The following is a 16,707-nucleotide window of genomic DNA, read 5'->3' as shown; positions in this document are numbered from 1 at the left end:
TGAGCCCTGCATTGGACACTGCTGACAGTGAAGATCCTACTTGGGATTCTCTCTCTCTCTGTCTCTCTCTCTCTCTCTCTCTGCCCCTTCCTTGCTCATGCTCTCTCTCTCTCAAAATAAATAAATGGATAAACTTTCTAAATAATTTAATTTAATTTAATTTAATTTAAATAAAACTTGAAAGGAGAGGTAAGTGAAGCACACAGTAGAAAGAAGCAGGAAGATCAAATACTAGAAACTGCAACAGCTGGGGCCTGAAAAAAATAAAGTTAGAAGGTGTTAATAATTATGATTTTCCTGAAATATCAATTAAAACTCTTCTCCATTCACTGATTCAAGTAGATTCTTGATACTTTTTGCCACAAAACCTTTATTACCATTTCTCCTACCTGTCCTTAAACATTTACTTTTTTTCAACAATGACAAAAATATCTTTTGAACACCTACTTTAATTCAGGTGCTAGTCTCAGATTCTAGTTTTGTAAAAAAAAAAAAAAAATGCTCTGCCCTTTGGAGCCTATGTTCTAGGAGGAAGGCAGAGGATATACAAGAAAGACAGTAAGCAAATAATAGAGTATATTAGACTAGGACAAGACTTATGAAAATATGTTGGAAGGTAAGGGAGATTGAGAATATACAAAAAGGAGGGTTGATAATTTTATTTATTTCTTTATTTATTTATGTACTTATTTATTTGAGAGAGAGAGGGAGAGAGAATCCCTAGCAGGCTCTGCCCTGTCAGCGCAGAGCCCGATGTGGGGCTCGATCTCACAAACCACGAGATCATGACCTGAGCTGAGATCAAGAGTCAGATGCTTAACCCAACAGAGTCACCCAGGCTCCCGGAGGGTTGGTAATTTTAAATTAGGCAGTTGACGTCAGCCTCATTAAGAAAGTGATATTTGTGCAGAGCCTTGAAAGAAGTGAAAGAGTACATCCTGCAGATTATCTAGGGTAAGAATCATTCAGGTTAAGGGAACAGAAAGCTCGAAGCATGCCAGTTATTATGAAACAAGAGAGAAACCAGTGTCCTAGATGGAATAAATGAAGAGGAGAAAAGTAGATTAGGTCAAAGAAGTAAAGTGGCCCATGGTAATTGTCTCACAGACCATTGAAAAGATCTTTTCTTTTTTGTTTTGATTTACCTATATTTATTTTTACTCTGAGATACGTGGGAAGTGAGGTGAATTTTAGCAGAGGCTTGACATGATTTGTTTTCAATTTAGAAGAATCACTCTGCCATGTTGGCAAAAGACCTTAGAAGGGCAAGGGTGGACACTGGGAGATTACTCCGAAAATTACTGCAATGGCTCAGGCCAGAGAAGATGGTGGTCGTCGAACAGGAAAGTGTTTCCTGTAGCATGATCATTACCCACCTTGAATTTACCCTCTGGAACTAAGTTCAGTTAGCAGCCATCCTCCCTTTTCTGTCTCTTGCAACAGGTGCATGTTTTCTGTTCATTCCAACGTCTGTGTCCATGTAAACTGTGGTATAACCATGTATTGACGAGTCAGGTATAGTGTGCTTTGGAAAGCCTAGAGCCATCTTACTGTATGCCAAAGTTGTGTCACAGTCACACTTTTATCTTTAAATCACAGCTTATCATTGCTTAACCTGTCTGCTCTAAGTACAGCTGGACATTCAGCATCTGGAATTATTTTTCTTGATGATTATGATTTCTTCAAATCATTCACTCTGTCCTTGGGGCTCAGGAGGCTCAGATCAAGCCAAAAGCAAAACTAAAATACATGGTATCTCTTCAAAATCTCACCTTCTGCCTTAATTTAACTCTCAACCTGAATTAACTTTGCCCTTGACACATTTCTTTTGGTATGTGTGACAATGCACAAGCTTGCATATTAAAAGGCACGAGGAGGGGCACCTGGGTGGCTCAGTCATTAAGCGTCCGACCGACCGTCGGCTCAGGTCATGATCTGGCGGTTGGTGGGTTCCAACCCCGCGTCGGGCTCTGTGCTGATGGCTCAGAGCCTGGAGCCTGCTTTGGATTCTGTGTCTCCCTCTCTCTCTGCCCCTCCCTTATTCACACTCTGTCTCTGTCTCAAAAATAAATAAACATTGAAAAAAAAATAGAAATAAAATAAAACGCATGAGGAAATTTCACCAAAAATCTCTATCATCTTCTCTTAGGTTTTTAAATACTTGAGAACCCAAATTTATTCTTCAATCTAAAATGACTATACTACCTTCTTCCCAGTGCCAGAATCATTATCATTTTCTGGTGGGGAGAGGGCGTATTGCGATAGTGTTTATTACACACAGCATTTGGAGGCCAGAAGTTTCTTTAACATTTTTGATTACAGTGATTCACATAACATACAATTACACATTTTAAAGTGAAAAATCCAGTAACTTGGCATGATTTCTGTTCACTTGTTAATAACCACGGGAAGGTTGCAACTCCCTCTCCACTAATAAAAGGAAGACCCTTTTGGGAATAAAAATAGCACCAGTGGGAAAATTTAAGAGGAAAAAAAAAGAGACAAATCCTCATAGGAGGAAACATGTTCCAATAATACCTTTTTACAGGCATTATTGAGAAAGTGCTAAAAACTTCCAAATGTTAATCATCAAAAATAGTACGACATGTTTTGCCTTCCAGAATGTTAATACCGCAGCAATGGGATTGTTTTTTTCTATATTCATTACCAGATCCTTTTTGATTGATAGTATTTAAAAAGGAGAAAGCTTTCTTGTAAGAGCAATTCCCATACAACTTCACATTATACAAAATCTTATTAGTCAGAAATGTGGCAGACGTACTCTCTGAGCTATTTATATGAAAAAATAAATAAATAAAAAGATGGAGTTGCTGCTTTTTCATGATACTTTTTTTAAACAATTTTTTTTTGTTACATTTTTATTTACTTTTGAGAGAGGAGACAGAGCACAAGTTGGGGAGGAGCAGAAAGAGAAGGAGATACAATATCGGAAGCAGGCTCCAGGCTCTGAGCTGTCAGCACAGAGCCCAACGTGGGGCTCGAACTCATGAGCTGTGAGATCATGCCCTGAGCTGAAGTCGGATGCTTAACCGACTGAGCCACCAACGTGCCCCAGGGACAGAGAAAAATTTTTTAAAGGATTTTTTTCAATGTTTATTTATTTTTGAGAGAGAGAGAGACATAGCGTGAGTAGGAGAGGCACCGATAGAAAGGGAGACACAGGATCCAAAGCAGGCTCCAAGCTCTGAGATGTCAGCACAGAGCCTGACATGGGGCTTGAACCCACCAACTGTGAGATCATGACCTGAGCTTCAGTTGGTCGCTCAACTGACTGATCCACCCAGGCGCCCCTCATGATGCTTTTGATCATAACTGTGACCACATCGATGAACAAGATGATGGAATAGCTCTGATTGTAATGAAGACGTTCTTTCTCATTTCTTCATTCAGCTGTTCAGAAATACATTTTGCCTTCCACTTGTGTCTGGTAAACTGCTAGAAGTGGAAGAAAGCATCATGGGAACACACCACATGTACTCCAGGGGCACCTTTTAAGGACAGAAAAATGAGTCTGGCCGGCCCAGAAATAAAGAGCCTTTTGAAACACCACGGATATGTGGCTAACTCCAGGTTAATGCTAAGTCAATGGTAGAATGGACCTAGAAGTTCAGCTGTCCCTACTCCACATGTAGGGCTCTGTTAACTAGAACGTAAGGCTGGTCTGCCAAAACAGTTGAAAAGTACAGCATCACAGACTCTCCATACTGTTTCTCAGCTAAGACTGAAGCTGGCTAAGCTCTCTTGATTATTTTTAGCATTTATTCTGACCTCCAGTGTCTTTCTTTCCCGTTTTGTTTTTTGCCCTTCTGGCTGTTACATACTGCTCTCTGTTCTTTACATCAACAGCCTCGTCATTTTATTGACAACTTCTTCTCACAAATACTGTATGAAGGCAAACTACAAAGTTGGTCATAAATTATTGATAGGTGAATCCACACGCAATCGTGAGATGAGTTTTCTTGAATTTCTGTGCTTCTGATCTGAAACCTGTTAAAATACAAAGAGGTGATTAGAAAGAACATAAGAAACACTGTCTACTGTCTATACAATGCTGAAAGAAATTGGCAAGGATATTGTGAAAAGAGTTTCTGAAGTGTCCATGTTATTGGAAAAGGAAATTTGAATTTAGATTGCATTAGTTTTCAAATGGTAACAGGATAGGCTTTATTATTAACGCATACAAATGACTCAAAAATTTTTTTAAGAAAAACACTGTTACATAAAATGAAATAAAGCTCCTGACAAATAAGAAAAATCGCTCCGTATTCCATAGAAAGTTCTTTGTTGATCTTTCAACCTCTCACCTAGAAATATATTTATCAAATGAAACAACAGGCTAGTGAAATTATCTTTGGGTGTATTTAGTGAACAGACCAATCAGAGGAGCTATTATTGAGAAATACCTAGCACTAATGAAGAATCATAGATATCAAGCCCATTTAAAGGCAGGGAAAACAGCATTATGTATTTTAATTCATTCTGAAGACAGAGTTGTATTACAATACCATGGTAGACAATTATGATAATTATCATGGTAAGTGGGTGTATGGCCCTGTTCTCTTTGCTGAAATAGAACAGTTCTCCTGAAAGGGCGGCGTTTATCAGTCAAGCTTGAAGGGCATCACTGAGCCTCACCATAACAGCTACAGACTGGCACTCTTCATCTTGTGTATCTATCTCTTCTTGGCCCTGAGGCTGGAGGATTGAGAGAATTCTTTTGTAGAAATGACTAGGCTAAAGCAGGAAACAGCCTTGATTTAGGCCTCGTGGAAGAAAGCCAGGAATTGTAAATAGTGACAGATTAGATGTGAGAAAGAACCAAACTGAAACCATAGAACTGAGAAATTTACGACACAAAATTAAAAATTTAATGGAGGTTTTTAACACCAGATTAGTCATAGGTGGGAAAAAAAACTAGTGAACTCAAAGATATATGAGAAGTAAATATCTAAAGAAAAAAACAAGGCTGAAAGATTCAGGAAGAAGCAGAGAAGACATACAGAATATTGAGAATGGGTCTATAATGTATATAACTGGAATCCCAGAGGAAGGGAAGAAGCAACATTTCAAGCAAGTATGGCTGAGAATTTTCCAAAGCTGAGAAGACATCAGATTTTAAACATATGTTAACCTTCAAATAGATGACCTTTCAAAACACCAAACCAAAAAAAAAAAAAAAAGAAAAAGAAAAACATGGCAATATCTTTGAATGGCCAAGACAAACAACAAATTTTCAATTTTATGCTCAAAGAAAATATTTTTTGGAAAAATTGAAATAGAAACAGGTTTAGACAAACACAGAGAATTAAACTCTCAAATTTCCACTCTAAAAGGAATCAGGGAGTATTCTTCAGGGTAAGAAAAATGGTTGGTAGGAGAGGAAGAAGAAAATAAAAAGCATTACAAACCATAAATATGTGGAAAAATCTAGAGGAGATGACTATATAAATCTACTGTTTGTTAAGGCTGTATTTTTTATTGAGTCCAAGAGGGTCATCAATTGTTGATAGGCCATTTATTGACCTAATACTGTGAAATAAATCCATCCAAGATGGGAATTTAATAGAAAACCCTGCAGAAACTGGAAAACAAAGGACTAATTCGGTGCAGAAGTCAATGAAAATTAAAATACCGCACAGAAAAGACTGTCAGAAGTGCATGTCTCAGTCTCGCCACCAGGTGGAAGATGGGAAGAAAATATTATATTCCCCAAGAAGTTGCCCCAGAAGTAACTGCCACTTACATAGTTCTATCTGAATCCTTAATACCAGTGTAGTTTAAAAAAAACAAAACAAAACAAAACAAAACGAAAAACCAAGTAGAGTGTTTGAGTAATCTCACGTTTGTGGTGCCTCTCTCTGACTGGCAGAAACAAATGCTAATCCTTGACAGACTTCAACTTCAGCTGAGACCTACAGTGACTATAAAAGGACAGCAGTTGTAAGGTGCCAATTGCAGAGATATTAAAATGTGGAAAATTTAATGTGAGAGCATTAAATAAACTCCACAAAAATAATAGCATGTAAATTGAGGAGAGAGTACACAGAGTAAAGTAATATTCTAATATTTTTTATATTCCCAGGAAGAACATTAAAAAACAATTAAGATTTGGGGCACCTGGGTGGCTCAAGTCGGTTGAGCTTCTGACTTTTGATTTTGGCTCAGGTCATGATCTCAGGGTCATGGGATAGAGCCCCGTGTCAGGGTCTGTGCTGATGGCATGGAACCTGCTTGGAATTCTCTCTTTCTCTCTGCCCCTCACCCTTGCTTACTCTCAATCTCTCTCTCTCTCTCTCTCTCTCTCTCTCTCTCTCTCTCTCTCTCTCTAACACACACACACACACACAAACATTTAAAATAAACCAAACAATTAATATTAGACTTTGATGAGTGAAGGATATTTGTTGTAATCTTTAGACCAACTACTAAAAAATTAGTGAAAGAGTAAATTCTAAATTATTATAAGAAAAAATGGGGTAGGGTATGCCTGGCTGGCTTAGTGGTTGAGCCTCTGACTTTGACCCTGACTTTGGATCCATGGTCATGATCTCACTGTGCATGAGTCTGAACCCTACATCGGGCTTGCCTGTGTCAGCACAGAGCTGTTTTGGATCCTCTGGCCCCCTCCTCTCACTGACCTCCCCTGCTCATGGTCTCTCTCTCTCTCTCGCTCTCTCAAAAACAAATAAACATTTTAAAAAAAAATCAAAGAAAAATGGAGTAATAAAAATATTAAACAATTCAAAAAGAGGAGAGAAAGAAAAGAAAAAATTCATAGGATGGACCATACACCTGTACAGTATAAAAATTCTAAATTTAAATGTGCCTAATAATACAGCTTCGGCACATCAACTAAAATGGTTACAGAATGGTAAGTAGAATCACAATGGGAGACTTTAATATACTTCTCTCTGTAGGGAAAGAAGATAAAAGATAAAAACCAGAGAATTGCAATCACACAGAGTATGTTCTCTGACCATAATGGAATTAAGCTGCAACCCAAAGCAAAGGGATAATTATAGAAACACACAGGTATTTATAAATTAAGAAATGCATTTCTAAGTCTACGGACCTATGGACCTATGGACTCGGCATGCAAATTAGAAAGTATTTGAACTAAATGACAATAAAATACATTAAATTATAGCCTTGAATGCACATATTTGAGAAAAAGAAAGAGGAATTTCATAAGTCAAGCATTCATATGAGAAATTAGAGACAGAAGAGCAAATTCAACACAAAGAAATTGAATGGAAAGAAATGGTAACGATGAGAACTGAAATTAATAAAAGAAATTTTTTTAGGGGCGCCTGGGTGGCTCAGTCGGTTAAGCGGTTGACTTCGGCTCAGGTCATGATCTCGTGGTTTGTGGGTTCGAGCCCCGTGTCGGACTCTGTGCTGACAGCTCAGAGCCTGGAGCCTGCTTCAGATTCTGTGTCTCCCTCTCTCTGACCCTCCCCCATTCATGCTCTGTCTCTCTCTGTCTCAAAAATAAATAAACGTAAAAAAAATTTTTAAAAAATTTAAAAAAAGAAAATTTTTTAAAGGCACAGAGGAATCAACAAAGCCGAAATTTCTTTCTTTGAAAAGAGAAATTGAATTGGAAAAGACACCTGAAAATAGTGGGAAAACAAACAGGCTTGCTCTCTCTCTCTCTCTCTCTCTTATACACACACACACACACACACACACACACACAAATAATAGAAACTGAAAACGAAAATATAATTCCATATTCTTCAGATATGACAAAGAAACTAATTGACAATTACAGTGAAGAAGACCTCAGCACTTTGTGATAGTTAATTTTTTGCATTAACTTGACTGGCCACAGCCAAATTAACATTTCTAATTATATCTGTGAAAGTGGTTCTGGGTGAAATTAGCGTTTGAATCCGTGGATACATGAAAGCAGATCGCAGACCCCAATACGGGTGGGCATCACCCAATCCACTGAGGGCTGAAATGGAACAAAGAAACCTACAGAAGAGTTTGCCTTTTCTTGCTTCACCGTGTGAACCGAGACATCTCAGGGTAGCTCGTCTCTACCCGAGTACTAGGTTTTATACATCAGCTCCCCTTGTTAGCACCCTTCCATACCTGAACTGAATTTATGACCACAGGCTCTCCCGGATCTCCCGCTTGCAGATGGCAGACTGTGGGACTTCTCGGTCTCCCTAATCACATGAGCCAATTCCTGATAGTAAATCTCCACGGATAAATTATTCCTCAATGTCACGTGTATCAGTCAGGGTTCTTCAGAACCAACAGGCGATCTACATAGATCTTTTTCTAAAGAATTCTGACTGATACACACACAACAAGGAAGAACTTATAACTAAGCAAATGTAAACTATGTGTCAAAGAACTCTGTAAAATGTAAAATGTGTTGCTTTTACAATTAAGGATAACAGCATGCGGCACACGTATTTACTAGGCACGGGACACTGTGCTAAGTGATGTTACTTTTATCTCCTTTCTTTACCTTAAAAGCCCACCAGGTAGGTACTATTTTCATTCTCATAGATGAGGAGGAAGGGGCTCAGGTGGGTTAAGCAACTTACCTAATTTCACACAGTGAGCGGACCAAGCGTTGGCTCAAGCTGAGGGCCAACTCCAAAACCCATGCTCGTAGCCAGAGTTTTATACTAACAGTGACAGCTCCCCCTAACTGGACAACTGCCGACATGTGCAAATGCCCTCCTCATAAGAAAGCTGAGGCACGTTTGTGTTAGTAACACTAGATGACCACTCAACTCTTTTTGACTGTAAAGTCCTCCTCTACCTACCGTCTTCTTTTCTTTTTTTTTTCTTTTTCCTGATTCACTCGTTGTCTCTCGCTATCATTTTTCTTTCTGCCTCTCTTTCTTATCAATGGCCCACAAATCAGATTCTTAACTGGTTGGCATGCTCTTAGCTTTCTGAGAAAGGGCATGAAGCTTTGTCTTTCCAGTTACTTACAAGTCAGAAGAGAATCTCGAGCCGTCCTCCCAGAGCCATGGTCCTTCAGTATGATGGCGAGAAAGCCCTATCCAAAATGAATTATCGGGTTGAGAGGACGCTTGCTTCATTATGAATTCCTGTAGGAAAACATAAATACAAACGCATGTCCAAGAGTGGTAGAGGGAATGAATAGACAGAGATGATAGACAAAATAGATGGGGAAAAAACTCTTACAGACGTTGAAATAGAGACAGCAGATTGAATCGCTTTGATAAACAATGCATGCATAAGCTGGCATCAACCTAGAGAAAAGTGCCAACCATTGAATGCCACTGGGTGTTTCCAGAAGCATATTTCACTCCTTCCGAGTCGTTATTGTTTAATTTTCCAATGAAGAACAGATCTGTAACGTCAAAATCGTACAGCCTCCTTCCAACTTGCCCAACAAAATCCAAAGATGACAGAGCCCTTCCATAGTTTTCATGGATGACAAGCCACTATCTTCTCCTCAGATTGACTATATGAACTGATATGATTTTTGTCAAGAAATGCTCTGCAGAGTTAGATTAAAAAAAAAAAAACCTATAAAAATAATTTAGTTCCACGGCGTGTTTTATGAATAAGTAATTTGAAGGTTTTTTTTTTTAATTTTTTTTAACGTTTATTTATTTTTGAGACAGAGAGAGACAGAGCATGAACGGGGGAGGGTCAGAGAGAGGGAGACACAGAATCCAAAACAGGCTCTAGGCTCTGAGCTGTCAGTACAGAGCCCAACGCGGGGCTCGAACTCATGGACCGCGAGATCATGAGCTGAGCCGAAGTCGGATGTCCAACCGACTGAGCCACCCAGGCGCCCCAATAATTTGAGTTTTAATGACGACATTTGAATTGTTGACAAATGAGAGAAACATCTATGAGCCCGACCAACTTCCAGTGTCCTTCTCCTTCCTTGCCATAATCTACTTCCATTAATTTTCATGTGAACTACAACCGTTAGGTGATGTGGGACAGAGACACAGAAATTGAGAGGAAGTGAAAGCAAAGGTAGAAGTTATAGATTGTTTAGATGTATGGAGTGTTTCCTGACTATTAATTCCTACTCATAGCCCAACTGAGTCCAACCCTTCATTCATGATGCATTATAAGTCCCACTTTTTCTGTAAAACTTTATCTACACTGGCATGTCTCTGAATTCCTATGTCATCTATTGCCAATACGAGATATTTAGCTTTTAGCAGCTGTTGAGTTGTTACTTTCTTCTTACAAACTATGTAAGCATTGAACTTGCAAGGTTACTTTTTAAACCTCTTTTCCTTTCCCAGGATATTTCAAGCAGTAAATGATTTATAAATGTGTATTATTATTACTGCTATTTTCCTTGATAATAATGCTGACAAGGCAGGGAATTTTCTATTTTACTCCACCAACTTTAAGAATTGAAACCCAAACCCACAAAAATGAGGAGTGGTCTGATTATTACAGTCAGGCAAACTTGGAGTGTGTTTGAACAGATTTGTTTTAAAGTGAAATGTATTTACTTTTAGAATTAATTAATTTTAAAAAGCACATAGGAGCGCTTGGGTGGCTCAGTTGGTTGTCTGTCTGACTCTTGATTTTGTCTCCGGTCATGATCCCAGGGTTGTGGGATCAAGCCCGTGTTGGGCTGAGCATGGAGTCTGTTTAAGATTTTCTCTCTCGGGGCACCTGGGTGGCTCAGCTGTTTGAGCGTCCGACTTCAGCTCGGGTCATGATCACACGGTTCGTGGGTTTGAACCCCGCAACGGGCTTTGTGCTGGCAGCTTAGAGCCTTGAGTCTGCTTCGGATTCTGTGTCTCCCTCTGTCTCTCTCCTCCCCCGCTCATGCTCTGGCTCTCTCTCAAAAATAAATAAACATTAAAAATTTTTTTTTCTAAAGATTTTCTCTCTCCCTCTGCCCCTGTCCCATGCTTGTTCTCTCTATATATATATGTATGTATGTATAAAATAATAAATAAACATATTATATATTTTACCCATTTAATACATGCTATTATTATAATTATGGAGGATATGAAAAGTGACTTTCTTTTAGGGAAAATTATCATTATCTGGAATCTACCTTTATTTTTCTGCTCAGTAGAGACCACAGATCATTACAACTGAAGTCTACACTTACCAGTTCTTTTTCACTGTCTATCTTCAGGAGATTAGAGTGCAGTTGAGAGCATTGTTTTTTACTGCTATTCCAGGAAGCTAATGATGTCCTAAATAGGTAACAGTTGTTCTCATGTATGATCCAGTTAGGAGGACAAGAGTTGGAATAAACTCCTGGAAATAAAAAGTAAATACAATGACGTTCAGATCATACCAATTTACTCTTTCAGTGCAAGCGACCATTCATCCCGTGGACACTTAATAATCAATGAATTGCCAGTGATATATTTCATTTTCAGTTCAAACTATAGGGCTATGAGTTTTGAAAGTTTATTTATTTTGAAAGACAGAGACAGAGAGGCAGAGAGAGAGAGAGCGAGAGAGAGGAATCCCAAGCAGGCTCCGCACTGTCAGCACAGGGCCTGATGAGAGGTTCTATCTTATAAACCGTGAGATCATGACCTGGGTTGAGATCAAGAGTTGGATGCTTAACTGAGCATAGGGATACAATTTTTATATAAGAGACCATAATAAAATCCTCCATTTAAACTTTAAAAATAAATTGAATAATTATAAACAGTGTTTTAAACAGTCAGTCCTCCTTTCCCTTTTGATTTGTATTCTATTCTTTCAAATTCAGTCCAGACCTCCCTTTCTTAATGATAATTCTTAAAACAAATCAACTTAAATCAATCTTTGAGATATACAGTAATTTCATGTTAACTTCTTTTAGAGGTGTGAGATCCAATTAACAATACAGCTTTCCAAAGCAGAAAAGTATAAAAGCAATGATTCATATTATAGAATATCTCTGTTTTGTATCATTAGCTACGTGATACAAATAGTGAGAAGATATGGGTCCAGAAATGGAAAACTGAAGTCAAAATATTGTCACAGTCAATTATGACACAATTAGAAATAAGGGTAAAGTGCATATCAAACTGTAATAAAATTAATGAAATTGTATGATTAAAGAAAAACAAATATAACCAGAGTTTTTAAGAACATATCTATTAGGTCTATTTTTTTGGCATGTGCTCAATTTAGCCTCTTCATTCTTAGCACATTTTCCCTTCTTTCCTTTTTCTCTGCCTTTCTTCCTGACATCCTATTTCCTATTCTAATGACATTCCTTTAAAATGTCAATTCTGGGGGCGCCTGGGTGGCTCAGTCGGTAAAGCTGCCGACTTCGGCTCAGGTCATGATCTCGCGGTCCGTGAGTTCGAGCCCCGCGTCGGGCTCTGTGCTGACAGCTCAGAGGCTGGAGCCTGTTTCGGATTCTGTGTCTCCCTCTCTCTCTGACCCTCCCCCGTTCATGCTCTGTCTCTCTCTGTCTCAAAAATAAATAAACGTTAAAAAAAATTTAAAAAAAAATTTTAAATGTCAATTCTGAAAGAGGAGAGAACACATTTCTTTCCTTTGCATCAAGTTATACCATCATCTATAGATCGAAATACATAGAAAGTGATCAATTAGTTACTGATTTCAAAAAAAAAAATCCAACTTAGCAATGTCTGGCCAAAAGCATGGGATATTTATATCACTTTATTATATATATGATAGGGGCATACTATTGTGAGATAACACTGATATGTGCTTTCCCTGAATGCACAATCCCTGCATGTAAAAGTGCTCTCTTCACCCACCCTACTCCAGGTCTTAGCACCAATAATTGACCTTTCTGGATTAAGGATTCCACTCATCTTTTAACTCTGCCCTTGCCTGTGGTTGTGAAAGCCTTGGTAGGAGCCACACTGTCTTCTAAAGATGATTGTGTGGGTTGACTGTAGTTCTCTTTATTTCTTGATGGAAAGTTGTCATTCTTCAATGGGTTGCTCTCTGAATTGGGTCTCCAAATAGCTTCACATACCAACAACAATTATAGTGACAGAAAAAAAAAGTCATTCTACTATATTTGAAATTATAATTCCCAAACCCATATTTTTGTTGGAACACAAAGGGATATATTCTTGATTCATGAGAAATAGAGAACACATTGCTGACTGAGAGGTCAAGATAGATAATAGATAATAGATAGTGATGATAGATGATAGATAAATAAATAGATGATAGATAGATAGATAGATAATAGAATAGATTATAGATAGATTAAATAGATGGAAAGAAAAAAAATAACTTCCATGAAGGGGTAGTAAAAATGAGAAAAAATCAAACAAGTAAAGAAAGAGTATGAAAGAGAAAGCAAGAGGCAAATGAAATAGAGCCAATTGGAGCATGACAGATTTGAAATAGTAATTAATCTATCCTTTTTCTGTTATTTAAAAATGAGAGCTCCTTGAAAAAACCCCAAAGGCACAATAATATGTTATTGACAATAGAATTTGTGAGATATAAAATCTAAAAGAACTCATTCACCCATCACAGAATGTCTGTTTAGTAAGGGCCTCAGGTAATTCCTGATATTATTCAAGGGAACTTAGATTAAAGATCAGGTACAAAACAATTTCCTTAAATCATAAGATTCATAAAAATAGTTATAGTCTCTTTTAAAAAATTTTTTAATGTTTGTTTATTTTTGAGAGAGAGACAGCACATGCTAATATACAGATTACGTTAGATTATGCATGTCAAGTTCTTAAAAGTGTGTCTGGCACAGTATACATGCTTATCAAATGTCTGTTGTTGTTGTCGTCGTTGTTGTTAATTTCTCCCCCCCCCCCCAAATACTTACCCGTGGTACCCAGGACCACAGCTGCCACCAGTATTACCAAGCATAGGATTCCCAAGGTCACGGCAATGGGACGCCAATAAGGAGACGTAGCACAAGTTCCTAGGAAGCCAGAGGGAACAGAAATTAAATGCAGAAGTAGGGTAAATCACACAGCACTTCAGTTTTACAGTTCATCAAAATCTGGCACATTCTGATGTGAACCATTATACGCAAATAATCTAGTCATCTGGGATTATCTGAATTTTCTCTCTCCTTTATCATACCTCTTCAGGTGCCAGAACTGTAATTTCAGCACATGCCCTGACATCTGTACACTCCTAATTTTAGTTTCACATTGACGTCTCTAGGTCCTGACACTATCAGGATTTCTGAAATCCCACTCATTTTCTTTCAATTTTTTTTAATGTTTATTTATTTTTGAGAGAGACAGAGACAGAGATAGAGCATGAGCATGGGAGGGTCAGAGAGAGGAGGAGACACAGAATCCGTAGCAGGCTCCAGGCTCTGAGCTGTCAGCACAGAGCTGGACGCGGGGCTTGAACCCACCAATGGCAAGATCTTCACCTGAGCCAAAGTTGGACGCTTAACCAACTGAGCCCCCCAAGCGCCCCTGAAATCCCACTCATTTTTGTAAAAGACAGCTTAATGTGGGGAAATAGCATGGGTCCCTTAGGGCAACCTTCTCTTTTCAGTTATTTGTTGCATAACCTTGGGTGAATTACTCCCTCTGCTTATTCATTTCTCTTTGTGAAAAATTGGGTAATAATACCTCAGAGGATCGTTGTGGGAACCAAATGGGCTAGCACATAAAAGCATCTCGTCCAGAGACTACTAGGTCATTATACATAACTCACTGTTTGTCAACAAATACGTAGAAACATGCACCTGACTCCCTACCTCTTACATCATCCAGTTTGCCAGTCCTCTTAAACCAGTTGAGCAAGAAAAGAATTGCATAAGTGGTAAAGGGGAAATGAGCAATGTGAATGACCAGAAAGCAGAGGAGTGCAAATGCTCATGTCAAAACTTGTGAAAAAAATCTTCTCTTGATAACAGGAAACTTATTTTATGTTAATGCACTGCAACAAAGACTATAGCTCTGCCTTTGACTGAGAATAAGCAGTCTAAGTGTTTCAGAGAATTGTATAATAGGAGAACCATAGAGGACACTAAATGGTTCATTCTGTGAAGAGAGAGATTTTTCAATCTCTTTCACCATTTTCACTCTTTTTATATTACATTTAACACTCATATCCTGTTCATAGGATCTTTTCATCTAACACACCTTTCCTCTAACACACATTTTCATCTAACACACAGTTTCTAACGCTGGTATACAAAGACCCCCAACTTTTGATTTAAAAAAAATCCAAATCAATTTCTTGTCACAAAAACCCACATCAGATTCATGATTCCAAACCCTATGACTTCCAACTTGCCTTTACCACTAAACCAAATATTTGGATTTTTTCTTGTCTATCTTCCAACGTTTTATTCTTCTCTTTCTTATCTTCAATATTCTGATGTTGTTGACATACACTTCTCGAAGTTTCCATGACCTCCATTCTACAATTTGCTCCTTTCTGCCAATCAAGCAACAAGCCACTCCCACTAAAATTTCTTCATCTTTGCATTCATCACACTTATGTACAGTTCCTTAGTGCCGAAGTGTCTATTTCTACAGAACGGAGAAATTGTAGGTATTTTCTGTCATCGTAATAATTATTTTAAATACTAATAATTAGTCACCTAATATTTGCCATGAGGAAAGGCTTAGTACACTTTCAAATATCCTCAGTGATGTCTGAGAACCTTTTAAAAGGTTTTCCTCCTACAAATCACAAATCTTTCAAATTTTCCCCGCGTAAGTGTTTTAGTTGATGACAACAAGAATGTTGAAGGCAGAAAGAAAAAATACCTTTCTCTAAGACCACATGTCTCCCAGTGACGCCTTGAGAGCTGAAGTCTAAACGAGTATAACCATCTTCATCCAAATTTTCTACCTCAGAACGGTATTCCATTGTTCCACTGAGTCCCTGAATTGACACAGCATTTGAGAGCTCCTTCCTCTGTTCTTAAGACAACTGCCCACGGACAAAAGAGGATGTATGAGTCAAATCATGTGGGATAGGCACTTAATGAGTTTTAACAAGTTGAGCTTGAATAGTCCAATCCGATAGTCAAAGGCAGGAAACGAAAACAATGCCGTGTTGAGTTCCCATTTGTACCTTTAGTTTCTGTTTCTAAAATTGATGACTCTTAAGAAAATGACAACGCAACACAATAGATAAATCTTTGTTTCAGGCCAAATATAAGAAAAATGAAATACGACTTCATACATGCATTCATTTATTCATGTGTTTGCTCACTCACTAAACATTTATCAAACGTGCAACTTTTCAACTGGCAGGAGCCGGGGATACAAGGATAGAAGATTAATGTGAAGAAGCTCATTGCCTGGGGCACCTGAGTGGCTCAACTCGTTGAGCATCTGCTCTTGATTTCGGCTCAGGGCATGATCCCTGGGCTGTGGGATTGAGCCCCGCATGGGGCTCTGTGCTGAGAGAGTGGAGCCTCCTTGGGATTCTTTCTCCCTGGATTCCACATCTCTTTCTCTCCATCCACCCCTCCCCCACTCATGTGCGAGAACAATCTCTCTCTAAAATTAATTAATTAATTAAATTTTACTTAAAAAGCATAGTGCCCTTCATATGAGGAAGAAGAAGAAGAAGAAGAAGAAGAAGAAGAAGAAGAAGAAGAAGAAGAACCAGCTCACTGCCTAATAGAGGAAACCTACAGATAGGTATATAAAGGATGCCATAGGATGGGACGTCTGGGTGGCTCAGTCGGTTAAGCGTCCGACTTCGGCTCAGGTCACGATCTCGAGGTATGTGAGTTCCAGCCCCGCGTTGGGCTCT

General features: G+C 38.4%; 1 protein-coding gene and 1 long non-coding RNA gene across 5 annotated transcripts in view; both read right to left on the bottom strand.

Annotated features, from left to right (window-relative positions):
- The window catches only part of LOC131520022 (uncharacterized), a 141,231-nt gene that overhangs the window by 45,001 nt on the left and 79,523 nt on the right, over positions 1–16,707 (bottom strand). The gene's annotated exons all lie outside the window — the stretch shown is intronic.
- On the bottom strand, positions 3,100–15,937 carry CLEC7A (C-type lectin domain containing 7A). 4 transcript variants are annotated; one of them, XM_058743705.1, is made up of 6 exons: positions 15,708–15,905; positions 13,790–13,888; positions 12,820–12,957; positions 11,120–11,271; positions 8,983–9,101; positions 3,100–4,008 (listed from the first exon to the last, which is right to left on the bottom strand). In XM_058743705.1, the coding sequence occupies exons 1-6, from the start codon at positions 15,808–15,810 to the stop codon at positions 3,873–3,875; spliced, it is 747 nt and encodes a 248-aa protein (XP_058599688.1). In that variant the 5' UTR covers positions 15,811–15,905; the 3' UTR covers positions 3,100–3,872. The 4 variants fall into 4 exon arrangements, with proteins under 4 accessions (XP_058599688.1, XP_058599689.1, XP_058599686.1 ...); XM_058743706.1 differs by lacking the exon at positions 8,983–9,101 and having other exon boundaries at positions 15,708–15,918; XM_058743703.1 differs by lacking the exon at positions 12,820–12,957 and having other exon boundaries at positions 15,708–15,906.

The sequence above is a fragment of the Neofelis nebulosa genome, chromosome 8 (genome assembly GCF_028018385.1).
Source record: "Neofelis nebulosa isolate mNeoNeb1 chromosome 8, mNeoNeb1.pri, whole genome shotgun sequence".
NCBI lineage: Eukaryota > Metazoa > Chordata > Mammalia > Carnivora > Felidae > Neofelis > Neofelis nebulosa.
This window is presented reverse-complemented; position numbering and strand designations above follow the sequence as displayed.

Coding starts and splice junctions, on each gene's coding strand:
- CLEC7A (XM_058743705.1), bottom strand. CDS start 15,810: ATGGAATACCGTTCTGAGGTAGAAAATTTGGATGAAGATGGTTATACT. Junction 12,958..13,789: donor TGTGGTCCTGGGTACCACGG/GTAAGTATTTGG, acceptor TGGTATGTGAAG/CTATTTGGAGACCCAATTCA. Junction 4,009..8,982: donor TCGAGATTCTCTTCTGACTT/GTAAGTAACTGG, acceptor GTATTTTAACAG/GTTTCAGATCAGAAGCACAG.